We start from the raw sequence: 20,014 nt of genomic DNA, 5'->3' as shown, positions 1-20,014 counted from the left end.
GGCCTATTTGAGTCTGGAATTGAAGGATGCATCAGAATCAGTGTTTAATAGTCACTGATGGACTTTTTCTCCCTTAATTAGGCTAGCTACTTTGTGAACCCATTTATGCTCTTGGAATGTATGCCAGATCCTGTGGCAATGAGTTATGCAACTTATTTGCACCTTAGATGAAAAGTACTTCCACTTTTTCATTTAAGTGTGTTGTCTGATGCTTAAATGTGTTAGCATCCACTGTATTTAATGAGTAATCTCTCATAATTTTCTCTGCCTTTAATGATTTGTATACATCTGTTAATCTTCCTCCATCCATGTGTGTGTGTGTCTCTTACCCCCCATGGTGCAATAAACTTGTTTGTATGAAATACAGTCCATACCTCCATTCAATTCTGTTGCTGTATTTATTGTCAGTGGTACTCGTTTCTGCATTAGTCTCTTAAATTTAACCTTTGATTTTTCTATATGTCACTTCATATGCTTTCTAAAAATATACTGGGTTTTATGATGAATATGTAGAGAAGGTTTCTCAACAGGAAGACTAGAAAAGTGATGGGATTTGTTGTTGGGGAAGCTGGTAAACTCTCCATTATGTAAGTCTTTCAGCATTTTGGAGAAGAATGCCTATTAAGGACTTGAACATAGTTGATCGAACCTTGATTCACAGAGGAATGGACTAGAGGACTTCTTAAAGCTCTTACCAGGCTGTTTCTTTTCCCTTGGGATTTGGGGTGGATGTGCTAGTGGAGATATCCTGAGGAAGTGTTAATCTGTTTCAAAACTGTGGAATTTATCACTCTGAAGGCTCCTTTTGTCAGTTTATAGTACTGGCATAAGCAGCTTCAAGGGAGAACTCCTGCTCTTTCTGCCTAACCTTCTGTTTTCTAACAGGTGACTGCCCCTTGGGACCAACATTTTCAAAATATTCACATTACTACTTTTTTTCCTCCAAGCATTGTTTAGAAGTAAGCAGAGAGTTGGGAAAGGCAGTAGTTAGTACAAGTATGCCTATTTGCTGTGATTTCTATTCCAAAGAGCTATTATTATCTATAAATATTTATATTCCAGCTCAGAAATTTTAGTGATAAGGCATGTGTCTGCTCTTAAGGCTGGAGAATTGCAACTCCTTTTGAAGCAGCATCTAGGTTGTGATCATTTCTAAGTACAGCCTGCTCACCATCCAGTTTACAGAAAGAGAAGTCTGATGTGCCTGGGCCTGTGTTACGTGGAAGATACTCCTGGAATTCATAAACAGTGCTTCACATGTGAGATAAAGTTTTTATTAAAATGGGAAACGTCTGTTTCAGCCATCTGCAGCTGGGTGTGGCTCTCCCGGTTGATGAAGTAGTTGATGTTTGAGGAGTGCCTTAAGGCTCTTCAGCCTTGCCCCTTGAACACATGTGAGCTGCGACTGTGAGAGTCAAAACACCAAAGCATAGATCACATGTGTGTTCTGGGCCAGCGTGGCCTGAGCCAGTGATCTGGAGCACTGAGTAGTTCGCTCCCCACTGAAAAGAGCAGGCTTATGTTAGTCTCTGCAGGCTTTCCAAGTAAACTGAAGAGGAGTTGTCTACCTCTCTGTGCCATTAAAAAAGCTGAAGGTTAAGGAAAGGCTAAGACACACATAGTCAAAATCAAGGAGCAGCATGGATTGAATTCCTTATATAAATAGATCATAATAAGTGAAGGGGGAACTCCCCCCAAATATATGAAAGCTGCACTGAGTTATGTAATCTGTCCTGGGCTTGCCAGGTAATTTGCTTGAGACCCTGGAGGAGAGCTCTTATTTCCTGTCCCTAAATTGAGTTTTAGGGCCAAGCTTGGGTTTAACATTTGTGGATATTATAATGTTAGTTAGAGGTGTAATACTATATTTACAGCAAAGAAAAGCACATTTGCATAGGTTTAATTTATCTTGGCAAGCAGTGCTTTTACCTGATATAATTGAGGTTGGGAGAAGATGGAAGGGCAGAAGGGAAAAGAGAAAAATATAGTTTCTGTTGCCAGTGCAAACCTATCAGGGGACTTGATGTGGTGACATAAGCAAAGATTCTTTACTGTAGACTTGGCTTCAGTCTGTTTTCTCCAGAGGTTAACATCTGTCTATGCTTTCTTGACAAGTTTGTTTTGCAAACCACTCTAAGGCATGAAAACCCATGGTCAGGCTCAAAAAGAGCACCCAAATTATAGCAAATGTTTGGAATCAGTTCTGTTTTGAATTAATGATAAAGATACAGATGCAGACTGCAAGTTCTAATCTTTGAGTTGTTAAACATTTCTGTTTTCTGGACCATAACACTGAGCACATCAGCTATCAGACCTCCTATTCTGTCTTCTGCTTTGACCAAAGTCTCTCATAGGACTGTTGGTCTGCATTTGTTAATTCTGTCATGTATTGGGACAGTATTCCACTCTGACACTCAGTTACAGGTGAGTTCTAAATTTTCCTGTTGCTGCTGTTTCGCAAATGATGATCCACTTGACGTGTGCCTTTTGGATACCTCACTTCAGTAAGGATGGAGAAAAATTTTCTCCTTCTGTGCCAGGAAGGTGGAAAGTGAACCTTCCTGATGGATGTGTGGATTTGATGTTAAGCGTCTCTACCAGCAGCTAGGATTCCTCACCTCTAATAATACATATTTGAAAAGTCTTCTGGCCATGATTGTAGTGATTTTTCCAGTGTTGAAACAGGCCAGTTTGCAAGTAATTAGACATTTAGGCTGCTCTTTATTCTAGCTGTGAACATAAAATACTAATTCCAAGGAAGAATACATAGGCATAAGGAAACATATGAATAGACATAAATAAGGAGCTAAGGAATGACTTGATTCACAGTTAAATGAAAAAGTATCTAGAAATATAATACCCTTTAGTAAGATTATATCCTACTACCTTTAAAAAGAGAGGAAAGCAAAATACATTCCAAAGGCCTTTTGTCCTTTCCTTTTCATTAGTGGAACGGCTTTGAAATATACTTTCTTTTCATTTCCTTTCATTTAATCCTGTGAAACTAACATATTTCTCAACAGAACACATATACCAACGCAGATAAGCTCCTAGAAGCTGCTGAACAGCTTGCTCAGACTGGGGAGTGTGACCCGGAGGAAATCTATCAAGCTGCCCATCAGCTTGAAGACCGGATACAGGATTTTGTTAGGCGTGTGGAGCAGCGCAAGATCCTGCTGGACATGTCTGTGTCTTTTCACACTCACGTTAAAGAGGTAAAACTGCTGCCAAGTCATGGTCATAACTTTAAGCCTTAAACCCAATATTGTTCAATGTTACTTCCAGTGTTAGAACTTTGCCATAGGAAGTCATGAAACCCCTATTTTACAATGACGTTTGGGGGGCTGGGGTAGGGTGGTTGTTTTGGTATTGGACTATATATTTTTTTTTTATTAATTTGTTTTTTACTTTCACACGCAGCTTCTACCTCCTTTGTTGTGCAAGTACCCATGCTTGTTAAGTCACCGGTAAGGGGGGAGGGCCAGATCAGGGAACTGATACATCTAAAAGACAGAACTGCGGGAGGAGATACTGTGTGCGCTTTTGGTGTGTTGGTGGGGTTTTTTTTCATGCAACCAGCTCCTCAGTGCAGTTAACAGAGTTGTCAGACACATGGTTAGACTAGCACAGTTCAGGAGGCTGAAACGCATGGCAGCAGCACAAGGATGTTTAAAGCAACCCTGCTGCCCAGAGAGGCTTTGTTTTCTTTCTCTGCTTTCCACATTGCATTTTGATCTTTTATATTTATGGCTCTAAACAACCTAAAGAGCTTATCTGACAATGACAATGGTTTGCCTCATGTCTGCAATTTTTAGACTCATTCAAAGGTTGAACTGATACAGCAGGAAAAAGAAAATTCAGCCAAACACAATTTTCAGCCAGATCAGTTTTCTGCTCCGATTCAGAACACAGATTATACAAATGTATAAGCTCATGGGAGAGGTTGGAATAGTCTAGAGCAAGAATAAGGACTTCAGTAAGGGGGTTTGGTTAAAGATAGTGGCAAATTTTGACAACTGTAGATTACTTGTTTGCTGTTTAGAGCTCATGTTTAAATCTTCTCGCTGCTCAAACTATGTGCAAATATAAAAGGTTTCTGGATGACAGTATGTGAGACTATGTCTTCCTTCCCTTCACTGTGTACATTGAGAAATGGTCTGTTCAGTGGGGAAGCACAGTATTCAAAGTGGCTTCTTCAGCAAAACCTTGTAGAGGATAAGGGTGAGAGTTTTTTCTGTGTGAAACATATGCTTTGCACTTGAAAGAAGCATGCAAGGCAGTTGGTCTTTGAAGGAGGTCAGGAGTGAATTACTTTTTCGCTCTAGACATGAGTACATAGCTCCCCCATCAGTTTTCTGTTAGATGCTTCCTTGATGTTCTCTCAGTACTCTCCTTGTTTAAACAAAACATAAGTGCTGTATTGAAGCTATTCTTCGGGGGCAGCTTATTTTGTTTCACTTTTCTCAAGCAGATAGTGTTGTTCCATTACCTGTTGGGAAGCACAGGAGCAGTCAGTTGCTGAAACATGTTAACTATTTCTAGAGATTTCTTCATTACCTGTTTTTCTTAGCATCAAGAGCAGCAGCTGGAATGGTATTTAAATGGATAAAGTTGGTTGTAGTGATGAAAGATGGAGATTGTAAAAGGATTTGCAAGGAAAAAAAAAAAAAAAAAAAAAAAAAAAAAAAGCACCAGACTGACCAGTGAGTCACTGTTGAGTAATTCTGGGAGGCTGATCCAGATGTGCTGGAATGTTGCCACTGCTCCCCTACATAATAATGTTTTATTGAAAAAAAAAAACAAAAAAACAAAAAAGATATTCTGTATCTTGATTTATTTATTTGGAAAATGGATATTATTTTGACCCTTTAAGTGCACACAGCTGTTACCATGGCAGCCTCTTTGCAGCCTGGACTTCAGGGGAAAGATCCTGTGGCTGATGTACACATGTTGATTTTATCTTTTTGTCATGTGGCTGACCTTTACACCTAATAAAGCAAGGAAAATTAAAAAAGAGTATTTATTGTAAGCAAGACTATCTCTTTATTTATTTGCATTCTACATTAAAATACAGATGAGGCAGTGGGGCAGGTGGTTCATATTTAGTAGACTAGTCCTTTGGTTAAGGTGCAAAGACATGGCAAGCTCAAAGCTGTCTTGTGCTTTCTGTATTCTGATCTGTTTTCAAGAGCATGTTGTTTGTTATCAAACATGCATGTGGAGTGCTGAGAAGGCATCACAAAGCAGATGGGAGATAAAAATGCCCTAAACCTGAAAGTCATCCATGCTTTGTTGGCAGGAGAATTGCATTTCTCCTGCAGGATGTGGGAAGTTGCTGAATAAATTAGTGCATACCTGTAAGCACATAACCTTTCTGCTGTATGATAGTGCAAAGAAATTAATGTGCATGCTTAGCTAGCGAAGAGGAGTTCAAGTAGTAGGATAATATGCTAGTTGTTGAAGCGGAAAGAGATGCTTCAGTTGTTAAACAAAACCCCAACCAAACAACAAAAAAACCTAAACAGATCAAAACAAAATACCACCAATACATTTTGCCCTTCAGGTGAATTTTGTTTCTTGTATCTTTGTGTTTTCCTGACCTAAAAAATAGGCATGAAGAGTAAAAAACCCTGTTTGTGTGTCAGTTTAGAGGGAGCCACAGTGCCAAGGAAAGCTGGTAATCTGAGTTGTTGGCTGTTTGAGGCTTTAAAATGTATCTGATACCCATCCAGCCCCTTGATTTTTTGAAGTAGGATGTTTTCTTGTGTTTTATTCTTTTCCCCAGAAATACTGCATGTTGAATGAACGCTTTTCATTTGGGTGAGACTATTCCAGTACTACTTCTGCCCTGTAGTTTTACATAACCTTTAGATTTGACACAAAATTTGCCTGCAACTTTTCCCAACTTCCCTTGGAAGCACCAGCCCTGCAGTGTCTGAGCAGTAATGTTACTATGTTTGCTCTTAGTAAGTCAGCAGTTTCTGCTTTCAGAAGCTATGTGCTTGCAGCAAGAGATTGGCTTGACATGTCCTGGAAGTAACAGACTTTTCCTATACCTGTGCACAAAGCAGCTGTGTACTATGTGTGCAGAGGCCTGTTACGATGCATGTTGGAAATGCTGGCTGTCTCTAACATTTCCAGAAGTTCTGTAGCCAAGTGTTTACGAGCTGGTAGATGTCCCTGTGGCTTACAAACATCAGAAAACAACATATCAGTTCTCAGAGTCCTCAGAGACTAACCTCAGTAGACCACATTTCTTATTGGAGAAAAAAAGGATATATTCAGGGAAGCCAGAAATACCATGTTATGTAATGGCCTTGCCATTACTTCTTTTGCTTAATGGTCATTCAAGAAAATTAGTTGCTTGCTATATATAAATTGTGACTCCATGCTCTTATGTTATTACTAGCTTTACGTTTTTAAGGTTGTGAATGTTGATTTTTCAGCTTCCATGCAAACAGTGAGGAATTTCAATCTATAGGCCAAATTTCTCAATAAGTGATGTACTGAAGTTAAGGCATGCACTGGCAAGCTTTAAAAGTGTTTGGAACCATAATTATCCCTATTAGAATCTTTATATTGAAAGTACTGTTTCCTGGCAGGTTCCCAGCCTGAGCCACTGAATGACACTGAACATCTGAAACTGTTGACCATTGCAAGACAGTGAAGCCCCATTTTGCCAATTATCAGGCCTAGCATAAAGGACACAGCCAGCATAAAGAGGAACCAATAACCAAACTGTATTTGATACAAAAGGGTCAGTACATGGGTGATCACTGGGGGTACAAACAAGTCAGATTATACATAATTGACATCAATCCCACTGAACCCAACAACACCACTGCACAACCAACAATGGGTGGAAGAAATGGTGAAATGCAGATTCCCATAGAAGGGATGGGAGACAAACCAAACACATCAGACCAAGGAAGCCACACACTGAATCTCCACACAGCCCACACTTACAAAAGCCAGACCTGACTGGAGCCCAGTCCCAGGGAGGCAGGAGGTCCTTCCCCAACAGGGAACTCTGCACAGGACATCCACCTCACAGACAGACACTGCCCCTGCCTGCAGGGGATCCCAGCTTTTATCCCCCAGTGGGACACCTGACCTTTGGTTACTTAATGCCGACACCTGGGGCTCATTTACCCAATGGCTCTCCCTGCCAGGCTGGCCGCACCCTGGAGGGAAGCCTAAAGGCAAACTCACCCCCCTTTGTGAAGGGCTGTGGGAATCACCCAGATGTCAACCTTAATTTGGGGCTTGGGGTTGAAACCCCAGCATTTCAAGCCCTCATGGCTTTTGTGCCTTTTGACATTTAGGAGGGTCAGGATGAGAAAAAAATTGCATGGATAAAAGATACATTTCCTAAATAAATGTTATAAAGGTTGTGTACATGAGAGCAAGAGTCGTGATAGTCTTTGCTGTGAAATCTGTTACCAAGTAGAGATGAACAGGATTTTGGTATGAATTCATATTCTTCCATACACATATAGACACACATGCATACACACTCTCTCCAAAATGGCTCCCTCAGCATCTATGAGTGGGATGACTGAAATCCTGGCCAAGCCAGGTGTTTGTAGTAGTGCCAAAGTAGAGTAACAGATATGTTCCTAACTGGAGTCAAGTGTGGGAATACAGATCAGGCTGACTGTATGTGGAAGCGAATGATCTCTTAAGAGCCTATTGTCTTTTTGCATGTAGCCTTTTCTGTGTATTCTGACAAGTTGATTGTAAACGAGCTCAGAGAGCTTTTTATATATACACAATATGCTTAATGGTGTTACTAGAAGATGCCCTTTTTTTATCTTAGTCAAACTCAGCTTTGCACCAGAATAGACTGAGGTTGAAACAAAGAAAAGGGAAGTGGAATTGGCTAAGATTTTAGATACAAAATCTCACTGTTCCTGAACGAAAGTAATGAAACAGTAGTCTGTGCAAGCTGTTGAAGGAAGGTGGCATTGTTTTGAGGATGCTAGTGCATGGGAATGTTGAGGAGGCCTTCCTCTGGCCATAAAGCTGCTGATTCATTTACATCTAGCTATGAGACGTGTGTATTTGATTAAAAAAAGCTTGTTGACAATGGTCTTGCTTTGTCTCACAACTCATTACCAGAAACATGCTTTCTTTTGCATTATCTGGTATGGAAGGGTGTCCATTTGTGCAGCCTTTCATTTGTTTTGTCCCAGGGTAGACCCCAGGGGACAGACCTGCTCTTCTGGTTACCTGTCACTCCTGAGTATTTGAGTCTTCTGTGCTGGATGTCTACAGGTTAAGTTTGGATGTCATAATAAGACTACGTTCTCCTCTGCGTGCCCTTTCCAGCCCTCAGAACAGCTTTTGGATGCTCCCATCTAAGTGTGAAGTCCCTTGGACATATGTGCATCTCGAATATGTTTATTGTGTCATAGGACAGCAATGCTCAAGGTGACAAGTCTGGCAAGGTATATGAAGTGCAGTCTCTAGTCAGTACTTTGATATGCCAGTCATTTTGAATCTGGGAATTGAGGAGGACAGTTTTTAAATCTGAAATAAGGTGTGTGGTGGTTTACTGCTGTGGTAGGACTGCAATTGAGTTACCCAGCACAGATTTTCTCTCTTGAGTTTTTCAACACTGCTAGCTACTTTGCTTGAAAAAAAATGGATCAGATTTAAGCCCAGGCAGTATTGAAATAGCACAAGGTGCTTGAGAGAAGTGAGGCAGAAATAGGCCTTTAAACTATGCAAAGTTATGGTATGGACATTTTTTCTTGTTCAGTTAAGAAATGGGACAATTGCTAGCAGTGTGGTAGTAGATGATGTAATTTTAGGAAGATGTGAGAAACTTGATTTTGTTTCAAGGATGAATTTATTCTGAATAGGAAATTGATTCCATTATAATGGTAGAATAGATGGAGATATTTGAACCTTTTTAAGATAATTATATCTAATTTTCAAAAAATTTGCATACATTTGTTATCTTAAATGTCACTGGAAGAACCTGGAAGACAAACTCTGGGAGTTTAACATCTTACAGTTTTTGTTTATAGAAAGGATGCAGTTTTTGTCCACTGAGTGTCCTGAAAGCCAAAGCTTACAGGCAGACACACATGCACCTCCCCCTTTCTAAGCCTGCATATACTTGTTAGGGAATACTATTGCAACATTTGGCCCTGTATAAATAATAGCTCCTTCAACAACTGTGTGTGTGGTAATACACATACTGCAACACTCTGCTGGGGGATAGGGGCAGAAAGAGGAATTGGAAGTTTTTGCATGCAGAAACTGTGTCGTAGTCTGCTGAAATGATTGGCTGTATATCCAAAAGCCATTATTGTAAAAACAAAAAATAAATTGTGAGTGTGATGGATATTTTACCCTAATAAAATAACTCTATGCAATTGGGAAGGTATTTACTCAAAAATAGTTGTTCTCTGATTATATTCAGCAAAACACAGTAAGGTCATCTTTAGCCGCAGACTTTCAGGAGATTGCAGGGATGGGACTTAAATGGATGGAGGCCCATGATGGAAACACTGAAACTTCCAGGATGTTGCAGACAATTAAAATAATACCATCTCAGTGACTAATGGCATGCTCCCAAGAACTTAGGAAAGAGGTAGCACAGGATGCAGGCTCATTCAAGCAGATGTTTCTTAGTCTGTGCTATTTTTAGATGAAGGAAAAAAAAGTCTGCTGGGTGAAACATTTGCCTGTCAAGGATTAAGAATTTGATTTCCTTCTCCAATTTCAATTCTGATAAGATGTGAAGAGCAGATGAAAAGAGCAAAAGAGCCTCCTTCTGTGACTGGATTGAGTTATTTATATGGTTTTCTCCCTGTACGTTAGAACTGCCTTGCCACTGGGTAATGTTCTTATAGAGGTCACAGGACTCAGTGGTTTGTTTAGGGAACTTCATGCTGCTGCTTTTACAGAGAATAGAAGAAACCATGCCTGGAAGTTATGCAAAAGTTCACACTAAAAGAAAGTTAGTAGTATTTTAATGACGAGTTTGTTTCTGTTGGGGTTTTTTTTCCCCCTCTGGATTTTTGTTGCCAACCTCTCTTTTATGAAATAATGTGTTACCTCAGGAAATCATTGCACTGTAAAGATCTGTAGTTCTGCACTGCTGAATGTGTGTGGGTAAGCTCCAGTCTCTGTTCACCCCCTGCTGTAAACTGTTTGCTTTCTTTTGGCTTTGCTGTGCAACCTTGTACTGTCTTCATCCTTAGTTTTGTATCCAAAACCAAGGTGATTTACGTAATTTCCAGTATATCCAGTGCTCATTCTGGTTTTAAAGCTGTATACAAGCTAGCTGCCTATTGCCACCATTATGAATTAAGCTCCTCTCGCTAAATGGCATGAATTTCTATCCAGCTTTAATAACCTGACAGTTTTGTTCATCTGTGATGGCTTTATTCTGACATTTGTGTATAAACATCAAGATTATTTTGAGGGGAAGCTGTTTGTCAGAAACTGAATTTGTGGAAAAGTGTAAAAAGCTTATTTAGTAATGTATTAGAGTCACTTTTGCTATGGAAGTGTCATAGAGCTGTTTAGTCACTTCAGAAATGGCTTAAATTGTTCCACTTCCAACAGCATATGAATCACAGATAGGCAAGTAATGCATACTAATTACTCTCCTCTTTCAGCACATTCATAAAATGCTTTTTCTTCTCAAGCAGTGGGCAATTCAGCTAATGAACTAGGCAAATGCAATGTATTTTTGAGCCCTTTGGTGCCTTGGGGGCAAGATACCATGCTTACACAGTCATGTCGTGCTGATCAGGCACTAAGCCAGTCAGAGTAACACTTTGTTGTGCTACTGCCCCTGTCTTTCTGCTCTAGGCAGCTGGTGTTGCTTTGAACTAGCCATGCAGAGGGAAAGATCTGCTTGTTCTGTGTTGTCTTCGTCTCTAGCATCCAGGGTGAGCTTCAAGGGAAGCATTCACATGCACAGTACATCACCAGCCCAGCGCTTTTAAGTTTCATTGCTCCTGCCAGATCCTCTCCACCCACTTCTATAAGCGGCTGAGGCATATGTGAAGAACAAGAATTGTAGAGGTCGGGTGTCCCTTGTACAGGTCTGACACAACCCAGCTGCAAAGGACATATTGGAAAAAATTAAAGTGGTTCTTAGACCTGTCTGAAGCAGCAGTACAGCTGCTTGTAAGAAAGCCAAGGGGCAAATTTGATATAGTCCAAGAGACTCAAAATGGTTCTAAACCCAGTTTGTCAGTGACAAACATCTCTGAACATTAGGCCTTTTATAGACAGTATAGTATGCATGGAGTGTAGAGGTCTTCCAGCCAGCACCAAACACATTAGATCTGCAGGCAACAATAAAGTGTTGCTCTTGAATATATCTGCACAGTTGCAAACTGCACTGCTTGTGTGTACACACCAGCTCACTTGAAAGCTCTCTAATGTGGTACCCTACTATTACGATCTAGACATAAACTACATAAGCTAAGAGAGGAATAAAAACATGTCCTCTGGGCATTGCAACTTGAGTAAAGTTTTCATCAGGCTTCTTGCTCTTAAGGTTCATTTGTCTGGAAGTGAAATTTGCATTCCTAAGTATGCATTTGGGAAAAAAAAAAACAAACAAACAAACAAAAAAAAAACAAAAACAAACCAAAAAACCCCACAACATTTGGATGCTGCATTGGGTTATGCTGGAATGAATGCTGACAAGTGCTTTTGACCCACTTGGTAAGTTCTATTCATTTGTGCTCCTTTTAATAAGAAAGACTGCTGTGGCTTGAAATTGTGTTTACGGCTATGGAGTTGCATTCAGGTCTGTGACAGGCATTGTCTTTGAAGCATATGAGTAGTCAGAATAACAGTGTGTATGAATAGACAGTTCTGGTTGGGGGCGGGGGGGGTCACATGTGGGTAGTAGGTTTGTAGAAAAGAGTCTGGTTTTGTGTCACTAATTCTTCCCAATTGTAAAAATGTAGCATATAGCTTGGTTAACTCAAAACCTGTATCAGGAGGCATGTAAGGCTCTAAGATACAAAAAGCAGCATTTGGTCCTAAAACAAAGCTTCAAAGGATCCAATTAATCAAGATTTAGAATCCTTCATTGAGTTTTCTATTTTAATGTAACCACTGGTAATTAGGAAACCTTTATGATCAGAATATTATACAAACAGTAGCATGAAATGGGTATTTCTGTAGAAAATGATAAGCAATGAAATAAAGAAAGCATTTATTTCTCTGTCTTTTGAAATTAAGCCAGTTTTGATTGCTTAATGTCTGTATTTTAACTTCGCTAACCTTTTAATTAGGTTCAAAGTTAACAAAGCCTATTTGTATCTCTAAAAATGCAGAGAGATTAAAATGTAGTCAAAAGACCTTAATACCTTCGATCAGAATCAGAGTTATTCTTTCAAGATAAAAACCTACTCTAATCCTTGTTCTTGGAATAGCAGCATTTGGGATGTGATATTAAAACAGAGAGGAGGGACCTGGTTTGAATGCTTCCTGGGAGAGTAGCTGTTTCACAGTGCTGTTAGTGTTGCAGGAGACAAACGTTCTCCCTCTCTTCAAGCAGTGTTCTTAGCATTTGCACAATAGATGGCTAATAGTTTGCTGATGAGTAATATTTACACACAGCTTAAGATGCAACAGGTTGCCTCATAAAATTGTGGAAAAGAGCATGGCAGGGTGCAAGTGACCAGTAGCAATACCTAGCTAGTGTATACCTAGGGATTTTTGCATAAGTTGTGATGCGTGGGCAGTTCTGAACATGGATATGTGCACATATTCGGGGGAGGGGGGGGGAAGATGTTGCATTAACTGATGAATTTCATAATATTCATACCTTATGAATATTTTTGTTGTAGTAGTGTGAAATTGAAATAAAGACGGTAACCACCATAGTTGTAGAGATCATGATGGAAAAATAACTTCTCACATCTGATTTGTCTCTGTGTTTTGTTTTCGGAAATGCCTTTTTCTTTTTCCTTTTTTTGAAGGCCATTAAAAGCGTTACGTTGTCTGTGCATGTGTCAGCCTGGCAGTGTAAATTTGATGGTGGCTACAATACATCTCCCTTCCTTCCTTCCTTCCTTCCTCCCTTCTCTGAGGGAGTGTTACCATAGCATTTCCCTCCCAGGGACTCTCGCGCAGAGCTGCAGATGGGATTCTCGCTATGAACTCTGTGCTGTTCAATCGGATACGCTCAGTACTGTAGAAGGAAAATGGGAAAGAAAGGGTGACTTAGCAACACAGATAAAGCTTTCCTGGTATTTCCAAGAAGCAAAAACCTTATTTGAAACAAAGGCTTGTTTTCATTAAATTGAGGATAGGATTTTTCTTTGAAGAGAAACAAATCTTGTTTCTCCCTCCTACCTCAGTCTGTTTTCTCTTGTCCAGTGAGATTGATTTGGAATAGTGACTGCCTGATCCTGGGTCTTACATGTCTTTTTTTCTCCTCCTTTAGCTGTGGACATGGCTTGAAGAGCTACAGAAAGAACTGCTTGATGATGTCTATGCTGAGTCTGTGGAGGCTGTTCAAGACCTGATAAAACGTTTTGGTCAACAACAACAGACCACTCTGCAGGTTACAGTCAATGTCATAAAAGAAGGTGAAGATCTTATACAGCAATTAAGGTAAAACAAAATTTTATTTCAGTCTTTTATGGTGTTTGTCTGATATTCTGTGAGGCTCTTTGTGTTGTGAGGGTACGGATCATGACTACAAGATATGACCTATAAATAAAACTTATAAATATTAGGACTACAGTGATGTTTCACACTGTACTGATGGACTCTAACACTGTTTACAGGAAGCTTAGCTTAGAAATACTACCTCCACAAGAAGGAGATTTTGTTTACATAAGCTACCTTTTTGATAGGAGCAATTGTATGTTTTTGTAGTCTGATATGCAGGGCTCCACGGCATTTTGAGTTCTGAGCAACAGCCTTTTTATAAAGAGACATTTGAAATGGTTTTGCAGACTACTAAGTAACTTTATTGTAGAAAGATGATCAGTTTGCAGTCCATTTCATCCAGTAACAATCTAAATAAATTTGAGCCACAGCTGCACTGATACATGTCTGCTTTGCTGCAGGAGCTGTTATTATCATATCTGGATTTGCAGGTTTTATACTAAAGTAAAAGATTACATAATTTTTTTATTACCTAATTTTGATTTTTTTCATTGCCAAGAATGTTCAATGAGGTAAATAATTATCATATGCCATGTCCTTTTCACAATAAAGGGTTTGTCTCTGTTTTAAATTTTTTTCTTCCTGTAAACAGAATATCCTTAAATGTTGAATTAGTAAAAAAATGAAAGTAATCTAATTTCCTAATGCTTTTCCAAGTACTAAAACATAATTTGGACTTTTATTAACGAAGATGTACAGACTTAGCTTTCGTGTAATATGGCTGCACTGACCTTATCTGAAACAGTCTTATATTTTTGTAGTCATGTATAGCATCCAAATTGTACGAGGCTTTTTTCAATAATACTATTTTTTTCTTTCCCCCTCTTCATCCTTTCTCTGCTTTGAATAGAGATTCTGCCATTTCTAGTAACAAGACCCCCCATAACAGCTCCATCAACCACATAGAGACAGTCCTGCAGCAGCTGGATGAGGCCCAATCTCAGATGGAGGAGCTTTTTCAAGAACGCAAGATCAAGCTTGAGCTGTTTCTGCAGCTCCGCATATTTGAAAGAGATGCAATAGATGTGAGTGTCTGCCTTTAGAGTTGTACTGCACTTCTCTCATGTAGGAACGTGTATGCTGAGATTGTTGTTGTGTGGGTGCATTGGCATGTGGCGCAAATGACTGATAAATTTAGTTCTTACCTGAACTTTTTGGCTTCAAGACTTGTATGTGAAAGTGACAGGAAAGACAGAGCTGAGCTTTTTGTTACTAACTCAAGCTCTGGTTGGCTCCAAGTGCATCTTTAAGCAAGTGTCTTGTAAAATCATAATGGACCAGTTGTTTTCTCTGGTAAGTTTGTTTGAATATCAAGCTACCTTGATATAACTAGTATGCTTACAGTTAATCTGAGTAAGACTTGCAGGATGGTTTAGTACAAACCCTCTAAACTCTTCCTTTGCAGTAACACCCCTCTTCTCGTTCTTTTCCAAATCAGCAGTCTTTTTTCAGTTGGCAACTACAAGTGGTGTTTGGAACTCTGTTTTAATTTTTGGGGATGTTTTATGGGCTGTCTGTCTGTCTCTTTTTTTAAAAAAGTTTCTTTTCCACCTCTGAAAATTAATGCAAAAGTAGTTGTAGTGCCACACCACTGCAAAACTTCAAGAAGTTTTGAGACTGTCCAAATTTTGGAGGAGGTTTACAGCTTATCAGTTGGAAAGTTTCTGTTTGTGTGCAGGGACATGTATACAAACAGACATGGAACACTACATGGAGCTTAGGTTAATAGAATTGCATTCATTATAAAGCTTCAGCTAAGTTCATATGACTTCTGTAAAATTGCTAGTGCTGTCCACAGTGACTGAAACTGATTTGGTGGCTCAGGTCAGCGTTTTCCATGATCCTGTTTGAGTATATAATGGCTTATCTCAGAACTCTGGAAACCAGAACTAATAGTAATGATTTTATGCCCTTTGCTTGTATCTAGTAAAAGCTGCAACTACTCTTGGGGTATGAATGGTGTAAGGGCAGGGAGGCAGTTGGCAAATGTAATAGCTTCTCAGGTGGTTGTTTGTTTTGTTTTGTTTTTTTTCTTAAAATCAGAATTAGATATCATTGCTGAAGTCTGATTTAGTTAAGCAAGCCTAGTTAGGTACAGTGCAGGAATAGGCAGACACAGTTCCTTGATCCATGCCCATAGAGGAAGTGAGAGTTTGCGTTCCACAGCAATAATGACTGTGGTGTAAAGGAAGACTAAGAAGGTTCTTTGTTTTGCAATTCACACCAGTCTACAGGGAATTTGCTGCTTTCATTGTGTGAGACTAGCTGTCTTGTGTGTGCAAGGGAAAAGTTTTGGCAGAATTGTAATAATTAATTTGATGCCTGGTATATGTGGAGAAAGATAAAAGATGTCCCCTTCTACAGGATTGTCAGCAATTTTACTATCTCTGTAGAAGTGATCTGCAGTGCTCAGTGTCTGTGTGATGTTCTCAAAACACTTTTACTAAGGAAGTGTGGAAGCTGTGGGTGGCAAGACATACCAAGAAGATTAATAGGATCAGGTTGAAGGTTTGAGTGAAGTTCATGATTAAGGTGATTACTCTCTGCTGTGGGTTACATAAACCAGGATTCTACAACAGCAGAAGGCTGTTGCAGGACCCTTTCTAGTCCTACAGTACAGGACGGCATCTGTATAGATGGTAGTACTTCTGTGCATGTTGTTTGGCAGTGTCTATAGGATTTTGCCCTGGAAAGCTGCAAACCCTAACTTGACAGGTCTTGCTTTTTATAAAGCTGACATTTGACATGCTTTACATTTTGGCATATACACCAAAACCCTTTCAATAAGGTAGTTGGTACTTTGCTTTATGTTGTATTTTGTTTATATGGCTTGGAAACAAAAATTGTGCTTGTTTAAGATTTCCAAGGAGCCCTGCGGGGAACAGAATGACCCTGGCTGCAGAGTGTCTTCAGCAAAATGTTGATTTCTTTGCTGTCTCTGTACCGTGCCCTCTCTCTGCTTCCTCAGCAAAGCACACTTCTCTTTTTCCCTCTCCCTGAAGGCAGACATCTGTTGGGAAATTTCCAGGAAGAAAATGCAAGGACTAACTCCAGGTCAGTTGTTTGAAAGCAGAAGCTCAGCTGAAGTAACATGATAGTGAGGAGGAGCCAGATGCCAGCTAGGAACTTGCAGACCTTGTTTTGACCTCGTCCTTTGTTGAGGATTTTGTGTGACTGGTCCAGTCAATTAAGACTTGGCCGTAGGAGCAGTTCATTCAGGGCAGCATCCTGTGAGGACAGTTTTTCTGGAAGGCGAGTAATGTTGCTAGCTTGTCTTACTGCTTGCAAAATAACACGAGCTAAAATGGGACAAAGGGTTCCCCTAGCACTGCAGGATCATACTGTGCAGTTGTGCTTCTGGGGACAGTGGTGAGATTTTCTTGCAGGGTTATTATTCACTGATAAAATACTCTGTTTCTTTCAGTTGCTGCCTTTTTATCCTACAACTTTTCAGATTTTCCCACTCTTCTGAAATTGCTCTAACTGCAGCACTGTCTCTGTCTTGCCTCTTGCTCTTGGCTTATACACTTGACCTTCTCTATCCTCGGTAGGCTTTTAAGTGCCATTGGTGTGAGGACTCTGGTGTGATTGCCTGTATTAAGTAAAGGCAAGAAGGAACAAAATAATGTACTCAGAGTCCCTTGCTAGGGTGATTAGTAGCATGAGGAAGATGTTAACTACTGTGGAAAGGTAACATTGGTGACAATATATGAAGTCTAAAATGTGCATTGTCTCATCTATGCAGTTTTGCTTGTCTGTAACTTAAATGCCTTGAGGCCTATGTCAGGGCTCCACACAAAGCATACCACGCACTTTTCAACTCTCAGCTTTATCTCAACTCTATTTTTGGACCACGCTTACAAGATGCCTGTTAAGTCATACAACTGAAAAGGCAAGGATGAAAAGTGCTGGATCAGAGACCCAAGTCTTCTCCCTTTCCCATTTTCCCTTTTTCTTTCTCCTCAGCACATATTTTCCAGTTGGTACAAGGAACACTAGTTAGACCCTTCTGAGAAAGAGACCTGTGCTTCTTTATTTCTTTCTCACTGAGTGTGAAAGAGTCAGCATTCCTTCTGTGTTATACCTTGTCTTGTTTCCCGTCACTGTTACCTTTACATTTGTTAAAACCTAGGAATATCAGGCAGCTCAGACTCTGCACTAGGGACTTCTTGAACACATGCTATGGTAAGTAGTTACCCTGTGTTTATGTTGGGTTGTCCATTTCCTGAGAGCTGTATTAATTTGTGATTCAGTTACTTTAGATGTCTATTAGCTATTCGTCTTTGTTCTATTTGATTAATGCTAACTCTCTTGATAAAACTTTACAAACAAAATAGGAGTCTTCTGTTGCTTGTAAAGCAGAACTTAAGGGGAAGCACTGAAGAGTGTGGGCAGAGAGGGCTTTAATGCACATTATTTTTGTTTTAACTCTGCCTTTAATGCATTTCAGTTTTGCACGGTGGGTGCAATGGCAAAATAGATCACCTTTTGCCACCTAATTACTGCTGAAAAAATGTAAGGTTTACTGCCCTTGTTAGGAACCTCTGTTATGATGTTCACTTACTACTTATCTGTTGAATGAATGTAGGACATGCTGGCATTATTTATTTGAATCATGAGCTCTCTGGTCTTTTGATGGGGACAAGGAATGTCTTGCTCATGTACAGTGTGTTTCATACTGCGTTAAACAATGTGTGGGCCATGATCTTAACCTTGGCATTGCATGAAATAACATGGGAAACATTTATAATTCTTAGTGTTGTTCATTGTTGTTTTCTGGAGACAGTAGTACTGAAACCTCTTGGCTGAGGTGACACACAGTGTTGACCTCATAAAACTACATGTTGTTTATATCAGGTACAGTGAATCTCAGGATAGTCTGAGGACACTGTGACTACAATCTACTTAAACCCTTATTATAAAAATACTGGGACTTAGCCACAGACTTGTCCTATTGTGAGCTTATTGTCTTTATTTCCATTCAATTTACTATTAAGAGAGGCAAGGTTTTGTCATCTGTTTTGAAGGGAGATGGACTGGCTTTCCTTTTAAAACAGTGGCATAAAAGTGCCATGTTAAATCTTAATCCACTTTTTAATGGCATTTAGAAAGACGGAGGAAGATGATGTTTTGACAGCAGAGTTTCACAACTTTCTTTAATGCTCAGATATCTCAGTTTGACCAAGTCTAACTACAGTTATTTCTAACTGATGAAAGTTAACTGAACTGGATGAAAATAAGATGGTTAATATGATTTGTGAGAACTTCTTTAATGTAGTGGATGGTTTGAAGAAACAAATGTTAGATGACCTCCACTCCTTTTAGTAATGAATGTCACAGACTTTTGAAGTTGGGCTGAGAGAAGAGCAGATCTGAGGTGTGTGAGAGCAGACAGGGACGGTAGCTGGAAGTAAGCAGTTTCTCAAACTAGACTGTCAGGAAGCCTTGAAGTTTCTGAAATATTTCAGATCAGTTAAAAGGAAATGAAGAGCAGAAAAAGTAGATGAGACGTGTTGAATATGGACCAAGTAAAAGGGAAATAAAGAAAAGTTGTGGAGGATTTTGTGGGAGGGTAAGCCACTCATAATGCTTAAATAGATAACATGTGTGATGTTGAGAGCACATGGAAGAGAGATGAAAGAACTTTCAAGCAGTGACTAAAAACCTTATCCTGTATAACTTTCTGCATCCCTTGCCCATCAGCTTTTCTGTTTTTCAGTGTTAGCCCTGAAACATGAGTTTCTGCCTGTTTTCACTTTGGTAGAGCTATCTGATTGGGATTAGGGATTGCAAATAGCTACGCTAATTGTTCAGTATCTCTCATCATGGCACGTGCAAAACTTGAATACTTAGTGGATCAAGTGAAATTCTTACCCGACACCTTTAAAACAGGAAGTGACTCACTGATGCCACAATTTTAACAATAATTGCATGACGTGTCCATTTTTTTAATGGTGCCATGTGAGCAGTATGGAAACAAGCCTTCAAGAAAGATTGCAGCTGACTGCAGAAATTTTATACAGATTATTTAACTTTGCTTTCTCTTCAATTCTATTTTTTTGTAGAAGGCCTGTTTTCCTGGGATTTCTCTTGTAGTTTAAGAGTTTCAATAGCTTCACAACTCTGATTAACCACTTGGAAAGTGTAGTGGCATATCCCTTTTGCTGACAACAAATGACTTTGGTTAAATATTTATGCAGTCAGCTACTTCGTTGCTACAGCTCATTTAGTCAGATCCTTTTTTTGCTGTCTTGCTGCATAAATAGGTATTTTCCTGTCGTCCAGAACCATTCACATCAGTTTGTCCTACTCCTGAAATCGTAGAACTCTGGAGCTAAGCCATACTTGG

General features: G+C 39.6%; 1 protein-coding gene across 2 annotated transcripts in view; it reads left to right on the top strand.

Moving 5' to 3' along the window:
- Positions 1-20,014, top strand: part of TRIO (trio Rho guanine nucleotide exchange factor) — a 198,004-nt gene that overhangs the window by 60,451 nt on the left and 117,539 nt on the right. For both annotated transcript variants that reach the window (XM_026841539.1, XM_026841540.1), the window contains exons 11-13: positions 3,024-3,215; positions 13,436-13,605; positions 14,516-14,690. In XM_026841539.1, the coding sequence (XP_026697340.1) occupies positions 3,024-3,215; positions 13,436-13,605; positions 14,516-14,690 (537 nt within the window). The remainder of the gene's footprint in view (positions 1-3,023; positions 3,216-13,435; positions 13,606-14,515; positions 14,691-20,014) is intronic.

Source organism: Athene cunicularia (genome assembly GCF_003259725.1).
Source record: "Athene cunicularia isolate RWA chromosome 2 unlocalized genomic scaffold, athCun1 chr2_part1, whole genome shotgun sequence".
In the NCBI taxonomy this organism is placed as follows: Eukaryota; Metazoa; Chordata; class Aves; order Strigiformes; family Strigidae; genus Athene; species Athene cunicularia.
This window is presented reverse-complemented; position numbering and strand designations above follow the sequence as displayed.